Source organism: Diadema antillarum, unplaced genomic scaffold (assembly GCF_040938485.1).
Source record: "Diadema antillarum isolate AM-2024a unplaced genomic scaffold, OU_Dant_1.0 seq00001129_RagTag, whole genome shotgun sequence".
NCBI classification, from domain to species: Eukaryota; Metazoa; Echinodermata; class Echinoidea; order Diadematoida; family Diadematidae; genus Diadema; species Diadema antillarum.
This window is the reverse complement of record NW_027271942.1, coordinates 39,542-65,619: the sequence shown is the minus strand read 5'-3', so window position 1 is coordinate 65,619 and position 26,078 is coordinate 39,542. Positions and strand designations below refer to the sequence as shown.

The following is a 26,078-nucleotide window of genomic DNA, read 5'->3' as shown; positions in this document are numbered from 1 at the left end:
CTTTTCCGTAGCAATGTCCATTGACATAAAAATATGGAGTCTATCTTCAATGTAGGCAAATTAATTATCTGCAGGCAAAATGTCTCCCAGGCCTTATCTCCACAAATATAGCAGGTCAGCAGGTAACACAGGACTGACTATAACAAGTCGCTTCAGAGCCAGAAGTGACGTAACTCTCAGAGCAGAGGTGTTGGGTACTCTGCCTACTGCAGAATTTCTCTGGCTTATATACTATCCATTCACCCCCTTCTAGCACATTCTATAACTCTCTCCAACCTACTAGCCAGTCCAAGTTCCAGGAAACCTGGATGACTCACTGCCTAACTATGTACAAAACATCATTACCAAAATTAACTACCAATCACATTGGGCTACAGGGACAGTGCCTCACTCAGCCAAATATGTTAGCACTTCCCAGAACATTCTGGAAATGGGTGAAATCATTCTAGATTGAGTGAGCTATAATATTTTTCCTATTCCATGCATGTACTGTATAGCTACATTGTATACCACCTAGAAAATTCTCCACTGATCTGGTCAGCCTGTATGTACTATATGTATACCACATAGAATGTTCTCCATTAATCTGGTCCACCTGTGTACATACACATTAAAACAGCCAGGCATACAGTACATCATACATGTACGTGTACATAACTACTAGTGTGTACATTTGTGACATATAGTAGAAGCAAGGGAAATATCCAAGGAAAACAACTATTGTACAACTGTGTATTGTACTGTCACAAAATTTCACTCACAGTGCTTTTCCCTTTATCAGATAAGTGTGTGCCATCAGATTCTGATTAAATATGATTACACAATAAAAAGTTAAAACTTAGATTGGCTAACATTTGTAGGAACATACATATCTTTTTTTTTCTTCAATGTCATATGTTCCTCAAGAATACATGCTCACAAGTAGCCTCCCCCTCCCCCCCCCCCCCCCCCAACACGTGCACACACACTACCACAAGCACACACAGGTACAAGGAATTGGCTACCACTAAACAAATGACCCAAGAGTACAATGTCTTGCTCAAGCAGCATCAGTCCATGCCAAAATTGATAATAAAGTATCATGCAAGATTTCAAGAAATAGTAGATCTATGCATTGTGTCACTTCAGAATTCCCATGACTGTAATGCTATCATCTACAGACAGAAAACTGCACTGCAAAATTCAAGGCCAACTAATCAAAATTTGATTTCAGATTAAAAATCTCCCCCTCCCCCCCTCCCCCCCCATGGGACAATCTTGAAAATGTCTCTACGGCACAAGCTGTACATTTCTTGGACTCCATGATTTCACTATGAAATTTTGGTGGTGTGATTTATCCAACACACCATAATATAGATTACATACTGTAAAACGAAAAATGTTCGCGTGCATTTTAATTTCGCGAATTTTGCAAGCGCCAAGATTCGCGAAATTAAAATGCACACGAAATTTCTTATCTACACTATATGCATTGAACGCAAGAGGCAATTTGCGAAAATTTCTTGCTACGAAAAAGGCCGTCGGCTCTAATTCGCGAAAATTTCGTGCAGCGAATATATCATGTTTTAAAGTAACAGAATATCATCAATCCTGTATATCAATAAGCAGACATGATTGATAAAGACGTTTGCGCTCACTGTTTCTTTTCTTGCATGCCCTTGTATGTTCTGACATTATCCTATGTACATTTAATCTCAATGAATGGAAGAATTGATCTTTACACAGTCTGCTATTTGGGACTTTCAATTTGACTTCAAATGCTAGTGAAGAAAACAATGCATGCCATGTTGGGCACATGACAAGTGAGATACATATCTCCACTCCTCATGTAATGAGGATGAAGGATACAACATGAACATCCATGAGTTTTACAGTCCGGATGCAAACAACCTCAACTTCGGTGACCAATTCAAAAAATTGCCAGGTGATGACAAACCGGGAGAGATGTGTGGCATAAATTACACCCTTTTCTCAGACCGCCGAGATGGTTTCTTGAGTGATCTGTTTCAGGCATCATACAGTGGGCGGACCATCCAAGAGAACACTAGCCCGTCTTTCTTTCTCTCTGAGAAAAGCTGACGTCTAACACTCTTGCTAATGTCACACGCCTTGGTACAGTGTACGTCTATGGGCATGCATTCTTGGCATATTTTCATACAGTTACAGTATGATACATTGCAAAATGTTATTTACTGGATAGTGAATGCTCTGGTCAATCCATTCACAGTAACCCAGGAGGCATTTAAAATTTAATTTAATTTACGATTCAATTAAAAAACAAACAAACAAATGTTTAAAACCCACTCTCTATTCTTCATGCAATGGTAAACTTGACATTGGATGTACATAACTTGATTACAATACCAGAGTAAATAACAGACAAAACAGACTCTTAATCGAAGCATATCTTTTGTACTGGAGTCTCATTGTTGCTTCAAAAGGGAGGGGTTATCTTGTGGTGTAGGAACTGACTGAGCACTGTATGGTATGGTGAAGAGTCAAAGACACAAGCAACTGTGACAGTCATTCAGCAGAACACACTCTTGAAATGCTGATGTGAATTCTTTGTAGATGAAATACAATTTTTTTTTTTTGCTTCAGAGGAATCCATATTTCATAGTTGTAAACAAAATGTCCATGTCAGGAAAACACTTCCACACCCTAAAACATGTTCTACAATATGCACCAGGTGAAATTTTGTGTGAAAGGCTATGGAAACTGCACAATGTGGTGATGAATGATTTCATTTTGAACATTGTGTATGAACTTGCACTGACTTTGATGGGTAGCCTAACATCAAATGAATGCTTCTAGGGGACTTACAGTGTACATGTGTACTTGACATACATGTAACATTTTGATCTGTCACAGAGCAAGTCTATTCTAATTTTTTTTTCCTGCAATTGCTTCCAACCTTTGTGTTAAATATCTAAATATCCATGGTTAAGAGAGGAATGAAAGTTAAATCTCTTCAAGAATACTTTATAGGTCTATACATTTAACAGACACTGAGGGTAAACATTGCAGTCAGCATGATTATCATCTTTTTTTTCCCCTTTTTTTGCATATATTTGAATTTCTTTATGAACAGTGGCAACTAAATAGCATACATTTTACTGTAATGGCCGATGAATTGAAATATAATATGTATTGTTAAACACATTTAAAGGAATGATACAGACAATGACAAAAGACATTAAATCATTGTGTCAACCACTGAACACTTGTGTACTATACATGAACAAACAAAAAAACATAGTTCTCCAAGCATGCTGGAAAGAAGACAAACACTGAAAAGCAGATCCAATGATGTACATATATGTACGGGTATACACAACAGCATGAATACAATACCAGTCACAAGAGAGTGAGATAAATCTACCTCTTGGGTCGAGCTTGGAGAGATCAATCAAGGAACCTGTCGGTAGAGAGAAACATGCATGCAAATGGGAAATGGCAATAATTGACATGCAATAAAGATAATAAAAGTTGGTTTTATTTTTTTTTTCTTTCAATGACAAGAAGTTGAACGTTAACACAAAATAAAGAATAAAACCTTCTTGACACAGCCCTTGGGAGAAGGCCTGCTGGTTTACGTGCAATATCTAAATGGTGATTTCTCAAGAAAATTATTCACTAAGAAAGATATACAAATAGGATTTCCTTTGTAAACTTGAGTGCTAAAGACTGCCTTGATCAGTTAATGGTAAACCAGCAAGCATTTGACAATTTGTTCTTCCTTGGCTTTATAAAAACAATATCAAAATGAATACTGACAAATACTCAGATCATTAATTCCATTACATTTGTTAAAAGTGAACCACCATGATATACACGTAGATGTGAGAGGTGCAAGTGAAAGCTAGAGAGAATTAGAAATAGCTCTGAATGGTGAATATGGTGCACATGCAATCATTTACCGTAAAAGTGGAAATTTTCGTGGAGTTGAAATTTTCATGCATTTTGCGCAACGAGAAACTAGCGCAAAAATAAAAGCAAGCAAAATTTTTGCTTGCCATATGTTTCTGCAGTTGATTTCTTGATTTTGCGGAATTAAAAACACGCAAAACTCATCTTACCCCGCTGAGTGTGAAAAATCAATCATGCGAAAATATCCACTTTTACAGTATGAAATTGCATTGACATTATGTCAACACGACAAGTTTGCAATGGTATCAAAGGGTTATCATACAATGTACAATGTATCTAGCACATGTTCTATCAATAGATAATCTTTAATTACCAATGCTTCTAGTGTATATAACATGCTATGAAATAATTCTGTCAGATTCTCTTCCTTTGAAAAATCACTTCTTTAAAAGGCATAAATTATGCTGATGTGTTAATGTGTGTGACAGATCCCTGCACTGTCAAATCTACAATATCAAGGCAAATGAGTAATAGTTGTGTGGGTTGTGCCTTACTGCCAATGTTCTGCATGCCTTTAGTCTCACAAACATGCAAACTGGGATCCACAGATTTAGCAGAAAAGATATTGTTGGTGTCTGGAAAGATAAGGTAAGGGTACTGTACCTTGAACAACATTCAAGAGCTTAGTTCTGTTTGTTTTTGTTTTAAAGTAAAACCCTAATTTCAAATTGAAATGACCTTAGGGAAGACAGAAATCAGCACTGAAAATACAGTCAACTTTCATTTCTAATTCCAACAGCTTTGATATCTATGTCTTCAAGCAGTGTTAATTTAGCTGACATTCAGAGTTCTACACTGTAGCTCAATGTGATACTTCTTGCATCCACAACATATCCACTTCATGAAAAATCAGTTCCCTAGTATGTCATGTTTTGTATGATCTTGGATGCAAATTCTCCAAGTTCTTATTCAATGATTCCATGAAGCTTTTCATGTTTTCTTTTAGAACAAAAAGATTCAGTTTTGGAAGAGTCTGGCATGTAAGTCTGGCATGTGTCACAGGAATATTTGCTTAACGTCAGAAATTGTAAAAATTTGCTTACTAAGCTGCCTGATAACATACAAACACACGCACACATACACTGACAGGATACAAAGGTTTTGAGAATTGCATGTCACCATGCTGTGATTCATCATACAGAGTTCTATCATGATCAAATATCACCATGCTAATACATTTTTTCCTGAATGGTTTAATGTCTTATTCTTAAACACCATTGCCTACAGCTGTAGATGGAAAGTAAAAAGTATGGTTAATTCGGTCACTTAAAAGATCTATAGTTTGAAGAATTAAGCTTTGAGTTTAAACTTTCATTTTTTCTTATAGCCTCATTTTTACTGAATATCAGAGAGATTCTGTATAGACAAGATCTGTGAGTGTTTCACAAAGAATATAAATTACAATGTTATACATTGTAGTTATTATAAGTTTTAAATGATTAAATTAAACTTATGGTATGCCACTGGTATCCCTGTTCAGTTTTACTTACATGTAATGTTTTTAAGATTACATTTCAAATTTAACAGACAACTTCCTTTGTCATACTTTCTTTTATTTTGTACATTGATGGCTGCATGAGCAAGTCTCCAACATTTTCAATATCATAGTGTATGTATTTTATTAGAAGGTGAGTGGCATCCCTGTTCAGTTTTACTTAATGTTTTTAAGATTACACTTCAAATTTAACAGACAACTTCCTTTGTCATACTTTCTTTTATTTTGTACATTGATGGCTGCATGAGCAAGTCTCCAACATTTTCAAAATCATTGTGTATGTACAGTATTTTATTAGAAGGTGAGTGGCATCCCTGTTCAGTTTTACTTAATGTTTTTAAGATTACATTTCAAATTTAACAGACAACTTCCTTTGTCATAATTTCTTTTATTTTGTACATTGATGGCTGCATGAGCAAGTCTCCAACATTTTCAATATCATTGTGTATGTATCTTATTAGAAGGTGAATACCACTGAAGACACACACAGTATACCATGAGTTTAAGTTGATCTTAACTTTAACACTGACTTAATTTGTAAATTCATTGTGAAACACCCCCAGGTAACATAAAATCATGCAGCCCATACCTCCATTTTTTGAAGCTACTGTATTAAACCTTGCTAATCAGTGCCTACAACACCAGTGGAGAGATTATGTTGGGCAGGGCTGCACACTAACCCATTTTTTCTACTGGTCCAACAGACAGGTTGGACCAGTACTCAGTAGGAACACTCAATTTTTCCACTTTTTACTGGTCCATTGCTGAAAAAGTTACTTGTCTGACAGGGATTTTTACTGGTCAGGGATCGTCGGACCAGTGCCAGTGTGCAGCGCTGTGTTGGGTATGGGCACCTCATGAGGAATACTATCAGTCACACGATATAGCTTTGTCTAGAACAGAATTTTGTTTCTCACCTGCTGTGCACATGAAATGTCAGTTTATTTAACTTCCCCATCCCCCTAAAAACAACAACACATACGTAGACATGGATTTAAGCGTGAACTGATTTTGATCAACAATTTGGGAATCCCAAGGTAAAACAAAAGCATATCAAGCTCTCGTATTTTTTTTCCTGAAATATAATCAAAAGATATCTCATGTGACATTCTACATGGCAACAGACACAATTTCACTGTCTCCCATGAGTGACTTCAGTGCAATCACAATAACACTAACAGTATGCTCTATGGAACATGATACACTGACACAGAAAAATATAAATTTCTACGCCTGAATTTTCTTATTAAATATATTCAAATCTGGTAGTCTGACTTTTTGCCAAAATATAATATGTATATGCTGTCCGAGAGGGAAGTTCACCACATCACAGCCCCTTGATATAGAAATAATCATCCCTGTCTGTGACAAGGTGCCTATTTGCAGCAGGATCAGGACCCGTTTCATTCATTGATGAAAATGCCCAATCAGGTGCAAGAGTACCCTCACTTCCCACAACATTTGCAAGTAACTCCTGCTTTTGCAGAAATTCTGTATTATGACTATTAAAGCACACTTGACACTCTTTTATACTCTAGAATCTAGCTGTTTATATTGATGAATGAAACTGCCCCTGCCTCAAATAAGTACCCTGTCTGTCACAACAGGGATAATAATTTGAAACCTTGTTGTCGTAGTTTTAAATTAAGATCAACATTACTCACTGTGATTACTAGTGTTAAGTTGTTAGTTTTTGTTTTTGTTTTAGATTTTATGCAGCTAAATAAAACACTAGTCAATGGTAATTGGAATCATCAAATTAAAATAATAATAATAATTTTGATCTAGATCATGGGTCTACTCATCTTTCTTTTTATCAATTATCTCACCTACTGACTGTGAAACCTGCTGTGACCTTGGACTTGGTGTTGGTTTCTCTGGAACAGATGTTGAGCCAGTGACGACTGGAGCTGGTTCGGGTGCCGGTGGTTGCGAGACTGGTAGGGGCTCTTCGATTCTTTCCTCTGGTTTGAAATCCTGAAGGTGATCAAAGTCACCGAGGGTCCCGCCCGTTGAGTCGGGAGCACTGACAGCATCTGTTTCGAAATCTCCGAAACCAGTATCTGCTGGCCTGTTGAAGTCAGTCGCTGGTGCAGAACTATCCCCGAAAGACCCTAGTAAGTCTCCAGTGGGGACTGGCTGAGAATGGGCCTCTGGTTGCTCAGATACGTACCGATCCTCTTCTGGGTTGTCACTCATTGTGAGAGGTCTGTCTGCATCTACGCGCTCGAAATCATTGTCGTAATCTCCGACAAACTGTTGTGACGAGTCAGGTTGAAACTGGTCAAAGTCCGCCATTTCGATTTGGAGCTTAGGCTACAAGCTGGTAACACGCTGGCAAACTGTTCGGGTCAGATCAGCAACGTCAGTTTACTCGATAATTGATGGTAGTGCTGATGATAACGGGTAACGGTCACATACAGTTAATGATTGCCTAGATCAGCATTGCATGCCACATATCACTGATGATGAAAAGGGAAGGAAAAGGAGGCAGGTTAGGTCGAAGCCCCGCCGCCGAGCCAGATCAGTGCACACAACACACACAGAGTGCACAACACACACGTCTAGGGGCTGTGAAAAAGGATGACAGTGAGATTGGCAATGTGTGTGTCTGCAGCGTGGTGTGTGTGTCCCTTGCAGAGCGCTTAGCTCGATGGAGGATCGGAGAGCATGCAATGAATGAGCAAGATGGCGACCCAGTGCATGACGTATTTCCGTTATCCTCGATATTGTGGCGCGCGTTTATGAAAATAGAGGATGTGATAAATTCACCATAGCATTATTCTAACGTACTAGTAACCGTTGTCGTGAACCAGTAGTCAATAGTCGAGGTTGAAAGTAGAAAACATAGGCCTACTTTTTGCGACTGGAACTAAGTAAAAGTCATGACTAAAAAATGATGCAGTCCTCTCTAAACACAGAACATGTTTTTGTGTGTGTGGGTTTGCTTTTTTTTTTTTTTTTTTTGGGGGGGGGGGCAGGGGTTGTAGTAAAATATCTTTAAAATATTATACAGTGTATTAGCAAGTTAATAGATTAATAATCCAATGATTATACTAGCTAGTAGGCCTACTAGATGAATAAAAGGTGAGTGCAATGAGGGCGTTATTATTCTAAATGCTGGTAAATATGTAGGCAATCTACTTACAATAACCAATGTCACTGTGTGTAGTAACAGAGCCTCATTTATTTTGCATTATACATGTAAATAATCTTATGATCCATTCGTCCACCTATTAATCATGAATGCATATCTATAGGCCCAAATGAGGGGAATTTATTACCAGATCGGCTTTTCAGCTTCCCTCGATCGTTCAACATTTTCAACCGTAACATGCATCATTCGCATTGCCTTCTCGACTCAATAATTGTGTTTATTATTATCATGTTTTGATGTAGCATGCAGAATAATGTATTGGCTCCTATTACCTTTAAATGCTATTTTATGCTGATTCTCTATTGGAAATGAAAATAAATGAAATGAAATATCCTCAGCTTGACAATCGAGCGATTGATCAACCAATCAATTCAATAAGAGCCGCCATAGACCTCTATCGGGCCTATCCATCTGAGCTGGCTGGTCGTACATCATCGTGGCACTGTCGCCTTCAGGGCAGATTTAGCGTAAAGAAGCTGTAGCGTATTAATACAATAGTGTAATCGCATGCAGGCCAAAATTGAAAGGAGATGAAGGGCGATTGTGCCAGGATTTGTGAATTTTTCGCAGATAACCGTGGTCGCCATTATGGGGGCATACTGCAGGGGCGGTGCAGCCGTGGGGGCCGTGGGGGCTCGGGCCCCCACACTTTTTGTGCACCATACAAAGGAATACATAAGGTGTCATCACTTTGGGCCCCCACACTTTTTTCAACCCGGAAGTACGTAAGAGGCACAACAATGGGAGGGGGCAGAGAATGAGCTGAGGACCTTTTTTTTTTTTTGCTTGTCAGCTGAAGAAACCTGGAAGTGGACGGGTAGAGATGAGCTGAGGACCTTTGTTTTCTTTTTTTTTTTTTTTTTTTTTTTGCTTGTTAGCTCATGAAACCCGGAAGTGGGCCCCCACACTTTTGAAAACAGTGCGCCGGCCCTGTATACTGCTGCAATGGTTGTATCGTCTCCAAAGTAGTGTGCTTTTGGCCTTGCTGAATGTACCACACTGAATCAACGGCGTAAATCCGTATACTGAGGAGGGGAGGGGGGGGGGGGGGGGGGTGGGAATGATCGGCGATAGCCACCATCACCACGATTACAAGCCCATAACCGGACCGGCACACACACACACTTTACATTGATCAAAAATGTCCCACTCTTTTCCATGCAAAGTGGAGGGAAGAGGCAGCAAAAATATGAAGACTTTTTGTTCTTGTTTTTATTTGTTTGTTTGTTTTTTGTTTCTTGCTTGTCAGCCGACTTTCGGCGGAAAATCAGACCTTAAAAGTATTATGAAGACTTTTTTGCTGTTGTTTCTCTTGTCTTTTGATGTCCTTTCTTCTTGACTGGAACAGGCGATTTAGACACCCATGCACCCCCTTTCAAAAACTGTAGCGCAGCCCTGAATAATGCCCAAATAAATTCAATAAAATGCTAATATGGATATCCATTTTTTGTATGTAATAACGTAGTAGATATTTTCCTGTTGCTATTAATTGTATTCTTCAATTTTGTTGATTTTCCACCTCCCTGTATAGACTAGTCTAGTGCATCATTTTTTTTTTGTGTGTGTGTTTTTTCATGGTCGGTTCCTGTTGCGTAAAAGTGGAAATTTTTACGGATCCTGGACGAAACCTAACTGATTCGTTACATTCGCAAACATTCGTCGCTCAGTGAGATACCCCTTTAGGTTTCGTCGGGATCGTAAAAAGTTGCAGTCCAGTTCGTTAACAGTTGCAATCAAGCTCACAAGCAGTTTTCATTGTCGCAAACAATTTTCCATGTCTCAATTTGACGTAAAGAAATTTTGAACAAGTTCAAAATTTCTATGCGTCAAGAAAAGCTGTTACCGACAAGAAACCTGGTTGCGAATTTGATTGCAACTGTTTACAAACACTGGGTTGACGAAACCTAAGATTCGCTAAAATTTAATTTGTCATGTATCTTGGAGAGCCCACACCGATGTTTTATTTTCTGAAAACAAAATTTTAAAGATAACCGATATTCATTATTATTGTCTTGGCCAAGTTATGTATAAACTTTCTAATAATTTGCTGCCGTCTGTTTTCACAAGCATGTTTGCGAGAAACCGCTCGTTCCATTTCCGACTCGTCACTCAGATGAATTCCATCTGCCTTTAACTATAGAACTATGTTTACACAATCTATATTTACATTTGCTGGACCTAAATATTGGAACAACTTTTCTAACAGATTAAGGACATCCCCAAGTTTAAGTTCTTTTGAGAGTAATATGAAGAAAAATATTTTGAACAGTTACAAGAATTTATCTAAATATCATTATGAAAATTAATTGTATATCAATTTTATGAAATTGAAAAATTGTGTTGATTCTTTATTGGTTGCAAAGAAGTGTAAAATCCAACTTTATATTCTGTTGAAATCACAGCTGAGCGGCTCCATCCATCCACTTTACCTCTCGTGTCCTATTTTTTTTTTGTCTTTTATCTTCACTCCCGCAATAAGTTGCTTTCTTTCCCTCTCTCTCTCTCTCTCTCTCTCTCATACACACACACACACACACACACACACACACATTCTCTCTCTATTTCTCTCTCCCTCTCTGTCTCTCTCTCTCTCCTCTCTCTTCCGGCATGACAGCGACTTGGTGTAAGGATTTGTTCAGTTTTTTTTTTTGTTTCGGATATAAGTTTGGTTATAGGTCTTTTTGTCTTAGTTTCTTTGTTTCATCCATTTTCAATGTATATCAGTCAATCGATCATATAATATATGGGGGGAATGCACCCTACAAGCTCAGCTTTTTAGCATTCCTCCCCATTTCCAACATTTTCGTATACTTACAAGTTTTCTGTAAACTTATCCTTTACTTTGTATAATGAAATTTATGTACTGTATTCGATATTTGTAATATATTTATATGTTTTTGTTGGAAATGAAAAATAAATGAATGAATGAATGAATGAAAATGAATGAATGAAAATTCGCTATATACGTTCGCAAACATTCGTCGCTCAGTGAGATACCTATATGCAGGGTCTACCATATACACCTCCTACTCATTAGCCAGCGATTCTGCTACTATCCTCAGTCAAAATTGACAAAGCGCGACGTAATGATGATTGGATGAAACATGAGCGACATTATCTATAACAACATTCAAAGGTGCCCAGCTCCCATGTAATTTCAAGAGGGATTCAACGTTTTATCGTTTTATCAAAAGATAATGATCGATTATAAATTTCTTTACCACACAGGCTGCGCATATCATAAGGCAACATACGATATCATCAATATTATCATAACTCTTCATAAAACAGGGCCCCGGTTCCTTGACATGGCTTACATATAAACTTCTTCATGATGAATGACAATTCCACACCAAGTTCTAATTGATGTTGATGTAGATTGATAAGAATAATGAGGAAGGCATGCATGCAGTGAAAATATATTCTGCACATCTGCATTCGTTTGCATCTGGCTGAAGAAACTCAGTTGTGCCGCAATTTACATCCCGATCAAGCGCGCCGGAACACTTCGGTTTTGTTTTGTTTTTGTTTTTTGTTGTTGGTTTTGTTGGGTGTTTTTTTTTTGGGGGGGGGGCAAAATCTCGACGGGGGCACATTAATTCACATTAATTAATTAATGTGAGATCCTCGGCGAGGGAGGGAAGCGACCGAGCGGGGAGAGGGTGTGGGAGAGGGTGTGGGAGAGGGATACCCCCCTTATAGGGACTTCTTGTAAAATCAGAGTGCAAAAGTCGCGTTTATAGAGAAAGGCAAATTTCTAGGGAAATAAACATAGTGAAAAAAATCAGTGCGATATTTAAGGACTATGATTATAACATATAAGGGGGTATATTCACGTGACGGTGTGAGATCCTCGGCGAGGGATTATATGGGATACCCCCCCCCCCCCACGGTAGGGACTTTTTGTATTTAAAAAACCCACAAAAAACAGAGTATTACAGTCGCGTTTATAGAACATTTGAAATCAAATGTCAAGGGAATCAAACACAGTAAAAAAAAAAAAAAAAAAAAAAAAAAAAAAAAAAAAAAAACTACGGAGGACCATGGCGTATGTGGCGGTGTGAGATCCTCGGCGAGGGAGGGAAGTAACCGAGCGGGGGAAGGTGTGGGAGGGGGATACTCCCCTCCCACGGTAAGGACTTGACTTTGTAAAACAGAGTTTAAAGTCGCGTTTATAGAGCATTTTAAATCAAACTTCTATGGAATTAAAAAAAAAATTACTGCGAAGGACTTTGATCATAACTTATAAAAACTATTCATTTCACTATAAGTACGGGCTGAGCGAGAGAGTCACTTTCACTTTGCCATTCGTCTTAAATGTATTAATTAAAAGCTTAAACGTGATCGTATTGTTCGAGCAATGAAAATTATTCTTATATTGCTAGAAAGCATAGAAGAAAAGGACAAATTCAAGATTTACTAAAGATATGTTTCAGAGGGGACACTTGAGGACGCGAGGCTACCATCTATACACTAAATTTACTCATAAGTAAATATTAGTGTATAGATATAATAAATTATATTATCAGTGTATTATGAATTTCAGTTATGAAATTGATAACTTTAAGACAAGAAAAGTGCCTTTATTGTTCATTTTTGTCATTAAATAATTGATTAATTATTTGTCACAGGGGGCATTGGGGGGAGGGGGGCAAAAACTCGTTTTGCCCCCAAAAATTTTATTCTGGGAGGGGCAAGTGCCCCCGCTCTACAGCCATGGCGGTAGAGGGCGCAAGAGAAAAACGCGATACCAACAACAACAAAAACAGAGACCGACAAAAGCACGGCGTCTGCTGGTTATGATAGTATATACAGCGCCCATACCATGCATGCATATGGCCCACGAGAAAAGAACATCGTCAATGCGGCGGCAATGGTGGGCCATCAAACGAGCGGCGGGCGGGTCTTTCAAGCCTTTCCAACCTCACCTTCATTCGCTGCGGAGGTGTGACTCGACTGCTGTATCAAGTCACAAGCAAGACAGACAAAAGATCTAGGATGTGGACCTGCTCGATGGCATGGTAGTGGATTCCGCCTAGACAGAAAGATCAGTCTGTCCGGAGGAGTCTTTTATTTTTCTGACGTTATCGCTCTCCTCCGGAGACAAGAGGGGGTCCGTGAAGCCAGACGCAGTCTCCGCGGAACATATCCCCGACGACCAGATACAGACCGCCCGGCCCGACCGGCGAGTTGTCGACTCCAGGACGACCAGAGTCACTCACTAGACTGCATCAACCTCTCAGCTTCTATAACCTGTGTAGTGTGTGTTCTGGGAGATTTCTCTCTGCTATTACATGGAAAGGCAACACAGACAAAAGAGCTAACCCGTTAGTATTTTAATTAGGTCTAATAACTGGTTAACAGTTAATATCCTAAATAGAAATGTCGTCCTGATCGATTCCGCATTCCGTTTAGACTCTAGAACTACTGCGTTTGTTTTGATCAACAAGGACTGGGTAGAATCTTTGTATATACTAGCATTCTATGTCTAAAGTAGAATCTACAGACTGTACTGATTAGAGTTGTAACGTTAGAGCATTGTCTGCAATCGAATGAGGACTTTTGTTTCTTTATGATATGGCATAGGCCTATGGGGGATTATAACATTCAATATCAATATTGCCAGGAGGATGTGGCCAGGCAAAGGATCTAAATAGGGCTGCTAGGGGAAACGGTGCAGAGACTGAAGAATTTAAGACTAAGAGTATTGCCTAATAATCATTCATATTGCTGGCCCGAACGGGAAGCGTGTTTTTTTTAGACGGCACAGATTGGGGACCCTAACCCTAGCCCCAACCCTAACCATCAAACCCTAAACCTAACCCTAACCCTAAACCCGTGTTTCCCATAGGTTTAATACGCACCATGCCCCAATCTGTGCCTTCTAAAAAAAAAGCGCGAACGAGAATGTGAAGCATTCAGGCCCAAGGGTTTGTTAGATGTCCACTGGTTAGTCTTAATGCCTTTTTTTAACGATTAGGTGGCACTGATCAGACACAATTAACACAACTTAATTATTAAAGCCCTGTTTTTATTCCAGAGCCTTTCAAACCAAAGTACCGTATCTATGACAATATCTGGGTGATCTCTTTTAGGCCTACTCCACCTATTAAAACGGTCCCCAGAAAATGTAATTCTGTAATTGCTTGATTGTTGTCACCATAACTTATGCCAAATTCCGCCCATCAGCCATCTAACGCTAACCTCTTACCCCCACTCAGATGGACATCCATACCGCATGCATGTTCCCTATTTTTCGGGAAAGGGGTATATTTTGGGGGTCAGCTTGAGGGAAAAATATCTGAAAATTCCTTGGAATGGGGGTCTTTTATCATTTCCCCCTGAAATATTTCTAATTTTTTAGGACCTAGTTTACAAATCTTTCCCCAACATCTTTCAGACGTACATGTCAATCTGTAGAAATTCTAGACCGATGGTATCTGTCTCTTCACGGTGGGCTTCTTATCTGACATTGGGACAGGCCTAGGGCTCACCATTATGTACATGTCCCAATGTTGGATAAGAAGCCCACTTTGAAGAGACAGATACCATCGGTCTATAGAAATCCTAACTGCGATCAGCCTGAACTGTGTGAAGGAGTGCCCTGGGGTTGTGGAAATTCCAGCCTGGACCCTGAGTGAAGGAAAAGTGCTACAGGAAGTAGATCTCTGGTTCATTCAGCAGAAGAATGTCTCTAAATATTATTCTTGTCCATGCAGGTGCTGAAATTGTGGACATACTTTATCTAAGTGCTTTTTCCTTTATTTAGGGGGTAATTTTATTAGTTCCCTTCCAAAAGCATGTGTTTAGGGGGCAATTCTGCTGGCCTCCCTTCCAAAACCTTAAAATAGGGGGGTAATTTTGATGGCTCCCCTTCCAACAGCCTGTGATAGGGGGTCAAAATCCTAACCCATTTCCCTCCTTGAAGGGTGTATTTGTAGGAATCTGGAACAAGCATATCATTATGTGTATGGTTGACCGCCTGGGGGGGGGGGGGGGAGTGGGCATCTAGAGTAATTTACCCCGACATTACTCTGACGGCCCTTCTGCAAGATGCTCTCGAAGTAACTTTCCTTGCATACACTCGACACCCAATAGTGTAATAGTCCAAACACACCACTAACCGATCATTTGCATGGATCTTAACCAGAGACCCCCTTCGTACATGATCGAACTGGCAGGTTCTTATGGAAACCTGGCCAGAGAAGATTTTTGGTGCCTCTCGCTCTCTTCTGCAGTTTTATTGCCAGAGGCAAGGGATTTTGTTCTCCGAACATTGCTCCTATGTTATCAGGGTAAGGTCTGTTAAAACAGCCAGGGCTTGAGTTTAAGCTGACATCTTGCGACCTCTTCTTTAGTCCTCCAATTGCAAGCTGCAATCATAGTTGACTAAAACAGTTTGAGTCCCTACTGAGTGTTTTTCGTCCGCTCTCTAGCTGTGGTAGAAATTGTCGAATGTCATAAAGATTGCACCAAACATTGAGGATTTTTGGTGGACAGTGTAGATTCTAAACTTTCATCATCAATAAAACTTCAAAGAAATGTTTGAGTATTTCTATAATTTTAGGGGACGTCAGAACACTTTCTTCATTTGAATATGAAATCATTGTGATCTTTCTTTAAATTGTGTTCATGTGAGTGTAGAATGTAGTAGATGTTATTATTTACAAATATGTGTTATTAACTAATAAGCACCAGTGAAGTCAAATGAATATATGGGGGGGGGGGGGGGGCTAAAGGACTTGGAACATAATTTTACAGATTAGATGTAGCTGAAGATGCAGCCATACACAATCTAAAGTTTTGGCTAAAATCAGATACATGTGCCATTGAAATAGAATGATAACTTATAAACTAAAACCATTCTGTCATCAAAACCCGAGTGAGATCTTCCTGAGGACATCTTATTTCTAGAGAAACTATAAAAGATTCTCTTGTAATTAGTTTGGTTAAAGGACAAGTTCACCTTCATAAACATAAGGATTGAGAGAATGCAACAATATTAGTAGAACACAGTGAAAGTTTGAGGAAAATTGGACAATCGATGCAAAAGTTATGAATTTTTAAAATTTTTGTGTTGGAACCGCTGGATGAGGAGACTACTACAGCTTGTGAGTCATATGCGTACAACAGTATAAAGAAAATGTAAAGAAAATTCAACATATTTTCACTTTTTTCGCATAATAAAAGAGCACTTGACTTGCCTCTTTCTAAAGGTAAGGGGAATAATATTACCCATAACATCTGTCGGTAACGAATCGGGGGAATGTGTACTTTTTTCAAAAGATGAAATTTTGTTAAATTCTCTTTATATTTTCCTTATATTGTTGTACGCATGTGACATCTAAGTTATTCACACACTGCAGTAGTCTTCTCATCCAGCGGTTACTGCACAAAAACTTCAAAAATTCATAACTTTTGAACGGATTGTCCAATTTTCCTCAAACTTTCAATGATGTGTTCTACTAATATTGCTACATTCTCTCAATCCTTATGTTTATGAAGGTGAACTTGTCCTTTAATAGACATCCAGTGTGACTTCATTTCATGCGATTGTCCTGGTCCTGCTTCATAATGGGGCCAGTATGGAGTGTGCACTATCTTGTCCAGGTGGCTAGGTAAAACTGTCTAGCACTTTGGATTGGAACTTTCTTTTTGAGTTGGTAAAAATTCGAAGCACTGCTCAAATATTTTACTCAAGTTTTCATATCTAACCCTGACTTAGTGTACACACATTGAATATGATGACTTTCTGTTGAATTGAATCGTCACAAAGTAGAAGCTTTTCTTTGTTTTTTTCTTTCAAAACTCATTTTGTTTGTTTTTGTTTCTGAAAAACGATGATAGGACTGTATTGCAGTGGGGGATGCCTTTGGTAATCAAATGATTTCATACTACTTCTTTGTGTTTTGTCTCTTAGTTTGTGGTAGATGGCAGAGGTGACTTCAGTGATAAAGGAGCTGTGCATATAAAGGAAAAAGAGCAAAAAATGCAATGGAGATGAAAGCAGAAGTACAACTTGGGAATGAATCAACAAAGGTAGGTCCATATACGTAGCAACATACCAACAATGATGTGTGACTTTAAGTGTTTTAATTCTTTTGGCGTAATTGATAAATGACACTTAGATTTTCTGTATCTATCAAATGCTAAGCTAATCAAAGGAGAGATCAGAGCTGAAAGAGAAGTGTTTCCTAACCTGACCAGGCACCATGCTTTGTTGCACAGCATTTTGTGACAGTACTTTGTATAGCTAAATGGCTGCATGCTTGTCAGTTTTGCATATGTGTTAATTTTTTCAGTATTTGACTTTTGACTAGAATTCATGTATTCATTATTTCAGTGTTTTACTTTTAACTAAAGTTACCATTAAAACTGTCTCAGTGGTAGTCTTATTGTAACCACAGTGGTTGTCCTGGTGACAGATTTCATTCTTCATAAACTCTTACGTGGGAATATGATCTGGGCCCACAATTTCGAGTAGGAAATCTGCAGTTGACAGGATCTGTCAATTTCTGATGTGAATGGTATCATCATTTAAGTTTTGTTTTGTTTTGTTTTGTTTTGTTTTTTCAAATTGGATGGCTGCCGCAAAAGGAAGTCTTCCCCGAAATGAACTTTGTCAACTTACTATGATCTCACACAAAGAAGATTGTTGCAGGTGTTTTATCTTGTCTCCAGTGACTCTACCTTTCTGCAAGGAATTAAAAATAGTAATGATCCTGTTCTCTTCTTTTGTTCTTATTTGCATGTTTGTGTGTATGTGTGTGTACATATCTCCATCAGATCACAGTGAACAGTCAGGTTATTGCCAATGCTTCAAAGGAAGCATCGGTGCTACCTCTACCAACACTGACAGGAGTCAATATGGGTCCCTCATTGCAGGAATTTGCAGCAGAGATTGTCTTCAGCATTCTGGGACACCTTCCACTCAAGGATCTTGTTGCTGCTAGTGGTGTCAGCAAGCAGTGGAGAAGATTATCGAAGACTCCTTGTTTGGTCAGTACCCAAAGCATACTGTTTGGCCTTGTCTGTTGAATAATAGAATCAGGGATGCCAGTTTTCAGGCAAAAGCCTGACTTCAGACCCTGGTAGTATCAAAGTTCAGGCTTTTTCGTGTTCAAAGTAGCTTCATGTAGATACATTTCAGGCCCTCACTTTCATTCTAACTGGCATCCCCGTAGAACAGAAATTCACTGATTTTAGGCTGGAATTCTCTTGTGGAAGTAGAACAACAAAGTCGTATATACATCATAAAAATGATATATTCTCTCCAGATTGTCTTCTGACACAGTCCACTGTGATCATGTGCACAGTCCACTGTGATCATGTGCACAATGCATGTCATATAGTGTTCATGAAAACCCAAGCTCAGATCCAGTTCCAAGGCTTGACCTTCCTCTCAGAACAGTGTGGCTATGAGCTCTGTCTTTTCCATGTGCTGAGGCTACCCAACAAGCACAGATTCAAAACATGATATGAACGTAATGAATAGGCAAGATTGTCTTATTTCACATATTAAATTGGCAGTCCTCTTACAACAGAACTTGACATCCTTTCTGTCTGCATTGATCTTTTTGTTTCTGTTTCCATGACTCCAGTGGAGAACAGTGTCTTTTGAGGGAACCATAGTGGATAATCTGCCTAGAAGCCTGTGGAAGAAACTGGACAGACTTGGGACAACATGTCTGGTGAGCTTGAACATGTAGAGAATTTGTAGTGGTATCTTACAATTGTATGTCGTGAACAAATATATCAAGAGAGTTCTGTTGCAAGTGACAAAATCACCAATGTGGCTGACTCTAGCTGTCCATGTTGGACACTCTGTTAGATGATTTCCTGGCATTTGAGCCTAGGTTTTCAACAGTTTTCGTTTTATTCAATTTTTTTTTCTTCAAAAATGTATATTTTCTGTCATTGCTTTCGATGGAAGAAGCTATTTGCTTGGGTAAAAGTAAATGGCATTTTGAACTAAAATCATAGAATGGAAATGCTGCTGGAAATGAATTTTGATATTCTTGACAAGTTGAAACCCATGTATGTACAACCCATGTGTTGACACATTAATAAACAAACATAAAAAGTTAGCATAACCTCTCAATGAACTTCATTCTCTCTTAGCTTCTGGGTCAACCTTCAGTGTGTACAGCTATTAATTGCACTTCTGTATTGTTGCTCATCATTGGGTTTATCAGTGGTGCTGCATGAATGTATTTCTTCTTGTTCTGTGGTTTAGTCATTAACCCGTTGAGGACGGACTGATTTTGACACAACACGTATTTCCCATAGACACCTGCCCGAGTATACTCGGGACTCGTCCTCAACGGGTTAAGTGAGACTCTCACTTTTAAAGATTGGGTGTTGTGTGGATGCTCGTAGTTTAACCAGGCCGGGGCCTCTCGACGTTTCGCGCGATGTATCGCTATCGCGAAAAGCTATCGCTGTAACATTTCATGACTTTTTTCTTTCGAGTCTCCCACATCTTTTAACTCCAAATTTGCGATGCCTGGGCACGCGGTTCCGAAGTTGCGAAAAAATATGTACGTGCATGTCAGACCAAAAATTGCTCAAAAACGTGAATTTGTGTACAATTTCAATGCAAACTGTGTTTACTGGCAAATTTCATAAAAGCATGATTATGTGGGGGTTTTATTGATTAAAATCAATTAATAACATATTTTCTTGTTCGGAACAATGTCGCGGACAAATTTCGTCGAAAAAACAGAAAAATACATAAGAAATTCAAAAAAACAATAAGATACTTAAGAAATTTTTTCTGATTGCACAATTTTTTTCTCTTACATTTGCTAATGACACTAAAAAGAATATTTACACAAAAAATGTGCCTGTTTTGACCTTCATTATTGTTTAGTGATTTATACCAAATTGTCTGATTTCATGCATCATTATGCATAAATTAGCATAATTTAACATAAATGATAATTAAAAAAAAAATTAACTTCATGGTACTTTAGATTATGTCATAGGCAATGTGTGTGCCAATTTTCGTCACGATCCCATGGTCGACGGCAGAGATCTGGGGGGGGGGCCTGGGAGGCCCCCGCCCCGGCTCTATCATCTACCCATAGCCCGGCCTAATTAAGGTTAAGGGGTGAGCTTTTATTATCGATGATTAGCCTCTATGTACATACATGTACCTTGTATGATTTATGCCTATAGATAAATGTAAACATATGCCACCTGAAGCAATGATGCCTTTTGTTTTCTGCGTGCTAGGATTTCCATGCATGTGTGGATCCCAACTTTTCTCCGAGAAAAGCAATACCATTCATATGCAAGAGGAAGAATGTGGTGGCTCTCTACTTTGGTGTCATCGAAAAGCAGGATTTGTGGCCCATCGTGGCAGGAATGCAGCAGCTGAAAATTCTTCATGCTACATGTATATTACCCTCAATCCCCTCAAGGTACGTCAAACCCCAAACACATTTCATCCAGTGTTCATACCTTTCAGAAACATTAGTTACATTCAGACGATGATCCTTGACCTTGAGGATAGCTGTCTTTGAGGATAAGTTCGTAGTCAAGCACCATGTAGACGCAGTCATTGATATCTAGCTTGCTGTTAATTCGAAGATGTGATATCTCAGGGTTAGTGCTCCATCAACGAGCCATGTGGGGGTCCCACTCGTAGTTAAGCATTGTGTAGACAGAACTTGTTGATTGGAACTTGTAGATAAGTGTAGTTACGGGGGGGGGGGGGGGGGGGGGGGGGCAGTGAGCCTATCCTTGAGGAAAGCTACCTTCAAGGATGAGCTTCGTCGTGTGAATGCCTGTCATAGTTAGGGGGCCAGAGCTTATCCTCAAAGATAGCTATCCTCGTAACATACGTAGCTGAACGTAACTATTATCTACATTGCCAGAATGTTTCTTGCCTTTTCTATGAGTTTAATTTGTTGGTATTTTTTGTGTAACTTATGTCAATTCTGTGAACAGAATTACAGTGATTAATTTAGAGACCAACTGTGATATAATGTTTGAAAATCTGCATAAAATAATTTTATTTTGAATTGATTTATCTCAGTGTGAAGTGATTACATGAAAGGTGAATAGATGAGCATTTCTTCCACATTACTTCTCTTGATCAGCAAGGAATGCTTTTTTGTTGTTTAAAATTTTATGTTAGAACATTTCCAGTGTCAATTTCTTGAAGCAGTACATTTCCATTTAAAAGAACAAATGATTCCATATCATCTGTGGTAACAATTAGTTTTCCATGGAAAAAGAAATATTTTTAATCAGAGAGAAAAGTCAAACACTGATTACAAGAAGACATATAGCAAGTTTAATTACCGGGTACATTCTTCTAAAGAATGGACTCAAGATTGGCTATGTCCGCATGTGATGACCTTCTCATCCCCCTCAACTTGCCCAGCTCCATACCCTTATCCGTTTCCCCAAAGGGAGCTGGAAATCCTGTGTGACATTGGCTGCTTTGGTGCCCTAAAGAGCCTGGTGGAACTGAAGATAAGCTCAGTCTATGCTCTCAGCCTCCCCGCCATCGCCTTGTCTGGGGGAACGGAACACCTGGGACAGCTACGGAGGATGAAGAAACTGGTAAGGCATGATTGAAGTTCTTGGATATATTTTATAGAGATTTTATTCTAGACGAAAGCTGACTCCACAGTCTTGACAATGAATATCAAGCAGACTTTCTGCTGGGCTACATCAAAAGTATCTTGTTATGCAGTGGTCCACTATATGCCCCCGTTTCATCATTCACAAGGCATGGTTTTTGCTTTCATACTTACAGTGTGAAAACAGCCTTAAAGTTTTCACAATGTCACAAGAAGTTACATATTTGCTTTTACAGTTTGTAATATGCATGTAAAACCATTTTTCTGTTAAAAGAGTCACCTCTGAAGAAAAACTGATAACCTTTTTCAAGGCTTAATCTGCAAGATAAAAAAATATGCTGTTAGTTTCCACATACTGTGTTCACTTGTTTTTCAGTTTAATCAGGTACACAGAATTCTGATTATGTGTCAGCTATTATTTGGTACATACGATATGTGTGTTGTACTTGTCATCAGTCTGACCATTACATACAGTGTTCAGTGATATATTCATGTCTTTTTCTTTTTTTTTTTCCATTAAATTCACTCCTTTTTTAGGTGCTGACAAACTTCAAAAACCTGGACACAGGCTCTGTTCAGTTTCTTGGAGCCCTTCAAAACCTTGAACACCTTGAGCTTGGCAGCTGCTCACATTTCATACCGCTGGTAAAGTTGTTGCATTTTGCTCGGTGATACAGGCGACTTCCATTCTAATGAATCCTCAGGAACAGCAGTTCTCTTTCATTTTAATAGTATTAAAATTTCACTAAAACTGAACAATTAAGTGTATTGAGGTATACAGACAATAATTTTGGGACCTGAATTTTCACTTCATTGTAAATTTTGGTGTAATCATGTTCGTTATAACAGGAGTGCAATGGTCACTGATGCTGACTAATTTCTAGCAGAGATAATTGTGACAGAGAGAAAGAGAGAGCGAGCCTGGAACCAAAGCTTTATAGAGAGAGTGTGTGTTATCTGTTTTATGTCAGGTTGTTATATATCAGTTTATCTGTTTTATGTCAGGTTGTCGTATATCAGTTTAAGGCTTGATAGGTGATTATGCTTCAAATTATTATGGGAAATAGGAATGACAAAGATGAAAATTTGTGGGAAATTGCATAGTTAAGGGAATACTCAGTAGTGATCTTTTAATTCTGTCAAAATTTGGCCTTATTGAAATATATGCATAATGAAACATTTGTTCAGTCTTACATATCTTCTTATTTTAGAATGGATATCTAAAGTGTGTTTGTCTTGTCTTTATTGTTTATGTAATTCTTTTGGCTTTTATGTGTGATTTTGTATTTTGTTTATTGTTTGTTATTCAGACTTATGTTGAGTTACAGAGCCTGAAGAATCTGAAATCCCTGAGTCTGACGGAAGCACACTGTTCTTGCCACATGGAATCCTGTGAATGCATTGGTCTACTGCTGCAAAAACTGAAGAGGTATGTGTACCCTTCTTTGCAGCATGTATTTCAAATGGGCTTCTGTGCAGTGTGTATTTCAAATGGACCTGTCCTTTTTATTCTTATTATTTGTATTGTATTACATATATATTTTCTCTTTGTTTTTTTATCATATATAGGAATTGTTGAAAAGCGCATAGAGACTTCAGTGTAACATGCACTATATAAGCAGAATGTATTATTATTATTTGAATACTGACCATTGGATGGCTAAGATGATAACTTGCCATCTGCTGGTCTTGCTGCACTTTGATGTTAAAGGACAAGTTCACCTTCATAAACATAAGGATTGAGAAAATGCAACAATATTAGTAGAACACATCAGTGAAAGTTTGAGGAAAATTGGACAATCGATGCAAAAGTTATTCATTTTTTAAATTTTTGTGTTGGAACCGCTGGATGAGGAGACTACTACAGCTTGTGAGTCATATGCGTACAACAGTATTAAGAAAATATAAAAGAAAATTCAACATATTTTCACTTTTTTCGTATGATAAAAGAGCAATTGACTTGCCTCTTTCTAAAGGCAGGGGGAGTAATATTACCCATAACATTTATCGGTAACGAGTCAGGGGAATGTGTACTTTTTTCAAAAGATGGAATTTTGTGATATTCTCTTTATATTTTCCTTATATTGTTGTACGCATGTGACATCTAAGTTATTCATACACTGCAGTAGTCTTCTCATCCAGCGGGTACTGCACAAAAACTTCAAAAATTCATAACTTTTGAACGGATTGTCTGATTTTCCTCAAACTTTCAATGATGTGTTCTACTAATATTGCTACATTCTCTCAATCCTTATGTTTATGAAGGTGAACTTGTCCTTTAAATGTTCAATGAAAATGTTGTGAAAAGAGGATTAAAAATGTCCTATTAATGCCTTGAAAGAGAGTTGCCTTTGCTGGAATAAATGTGGTAAGCAGACTTCTGCTATGTATAATACATGTGTAATTAAAGGGGAATTTTCCCCTGAGTGAATGCAGCATTATTAGAAGAAAACATCAGTGAAGCTTAAAATAAGACATTGTGTTCAAAATTTGTGAATTTGTAAAGTTTGTGTGACACCATCGCTGGATGAGAAGACTATAACCGTGGCATCACTGCAGAACAACAAAAAATGAAGATAATTCCACAAAATTATATTTTGTAAAAAAAAAAAATACATATTCCTTTACTTGTTACTGATGTAATGTCAAGGGTGATATATCATTCCCCCTGCTTTCTGAAAGAGATAAGTCAATTGCTCTTTCATTGTGCTAGAGAAATAGAATTTTATGCTTACAATTCTTTTCTCTTAATATTTACTTTATTATCACTGCTCTGGTGTCACCAACTGTTGTAGTCTTCTCATTTAGCAGTGGCAGCACCAAAACTTTAGAAATTAATAACTTTTGAACGGATTATCTGATTTTCCTCAGACTTGACAGATGTATTCTGCTAATATTGCTGCATTCGCTCTATCTGTATGTATATTGCTGCTACATCCTGCTTTCTCCTCTCACCTCTATATTTCTGTGTGTGATTTGATCAAAAGCTTAACCAGGCTGACCCTCCGTCTCTGCGCCGTGCCAAAGACAATCGGCAGCATTCTGTCAAGCATGCCATGTCTGGAAGACCTAGAGGTTTGGCCCTATGTACAAGAAATCCTTGGATCTGGTGCAGAGTGTCATAGAAGCAGCGATGTAAGTCACAGCATAAGTTAACAGTCTACAGTGACATCATTCATCTCGATAAATTGCCCTTTGAAGATATTTCAGCAAATATCAGGTATGGTAGATTTTGAATAAAAAGAAGGCAGTGCCAATGGAAAGATTGATGACTGTGTAGGTTAGAGGTTTGTGGTGTATTTATGTGGTTTACTAAATTGCTTGGATGAATACTTGGCATATTTCCATGATTCTCCACTTACAATTTCTTTTGATAGAATGACCAAGTTCCACTGAGAGATTTAATTTATGTTTGTATTCTGCACATAACTTACTAAATTACTAGAAGCACACTCATCAGTTAATGTATGATGGTTAGAATGCATGGTCTTCGGAGATGTATAGACCTTTTACAGTTGTCACTTTCTGTATGTCAAAATTTCAGATTGCAGAAGTGTATGCTGGAATTGTTACAAGGCTAGGACATCTGCACAGCATTAAGCTTGGCATAGTGGAGGAATGTGCAATGCCTACCAGTGATGAAGACAGTGATGGTTGCCATGATGCCAAGTTTGCATCCAGGGACAGTGATGGATGTAGCAGTGGTGATTCTGAGGCCAACGATTCTGGCAGGGAGAACTGGTCAGAAAATGAGGAGAAGTTGGGTATTATGCTTAAACAAGAGAGTTCTGGTAAAGATAGTGAAATGTTGGCAAACTCATCTGAAGGAGCAGTTGCCATAGAAACGGTGAAAAGTACCCAGAAGTGTGCACAAAGTGAGGTGGTCTGTTGCCAAGGCAAT

At 38.4% G+C, this 26,078-nt stretch overlaps 2 protein-coding genes across 2 annotated transcripts in view; one reads left to right on the top strand and one right to left on the bottom strand.

Annotated features, from left to right (window-relative positions):
* LOC139744027 (reticulon-1-A-like) overlaps positions 1 to 7,969 on the bottom strand; it is a 47,928-nt gene extending 39,959 nt beyond the window's left edge. The window contains exons 1-2 of the mRNA XM_071654491.1: positions 7,255 to 7,969; positions 3,383 to 3,418 (exon numbers count right to left, since the gene is read on the bottom strand). Coding sequence (XP_071510592.1) covers positions 3,383 to 3,418; positions 7,255 to 7,723 — 505 coding nt within the window. The 5' untranslated portion in view covers positions 7,724 to 7,969. The remainder of the gene's footprint in view (positions 1 to 3,382; positions 3,419 to 7,254) is intronic.
* Positions 7,970 to 18,449: 10,480 nt separating this feature from the next.
* Positions 18,450 to 24,446, top strand: LOC139744014 (uncharacterized). Its single transcript, XM_071654479.1, has 7 exons — positions 18,450 to 18,581; positions 19,184 to 19,273; positions 20,820 to 21,007; positions 22,004 to 22,157; positions 22,715 to 22,822; positions 23,488 to 23,606; positions 24,443 to 24,446. Exons 1-7 carry the CDS (start codon positions 18,450 to 18,452, stop codon positions 24,444 to 24,446), a joined length of 795 nt encoding a protein of 264 aa, XP_071510580.1.
* Positions 24,447 to 26,078: the final 1,632 nt, after the last annotated feature.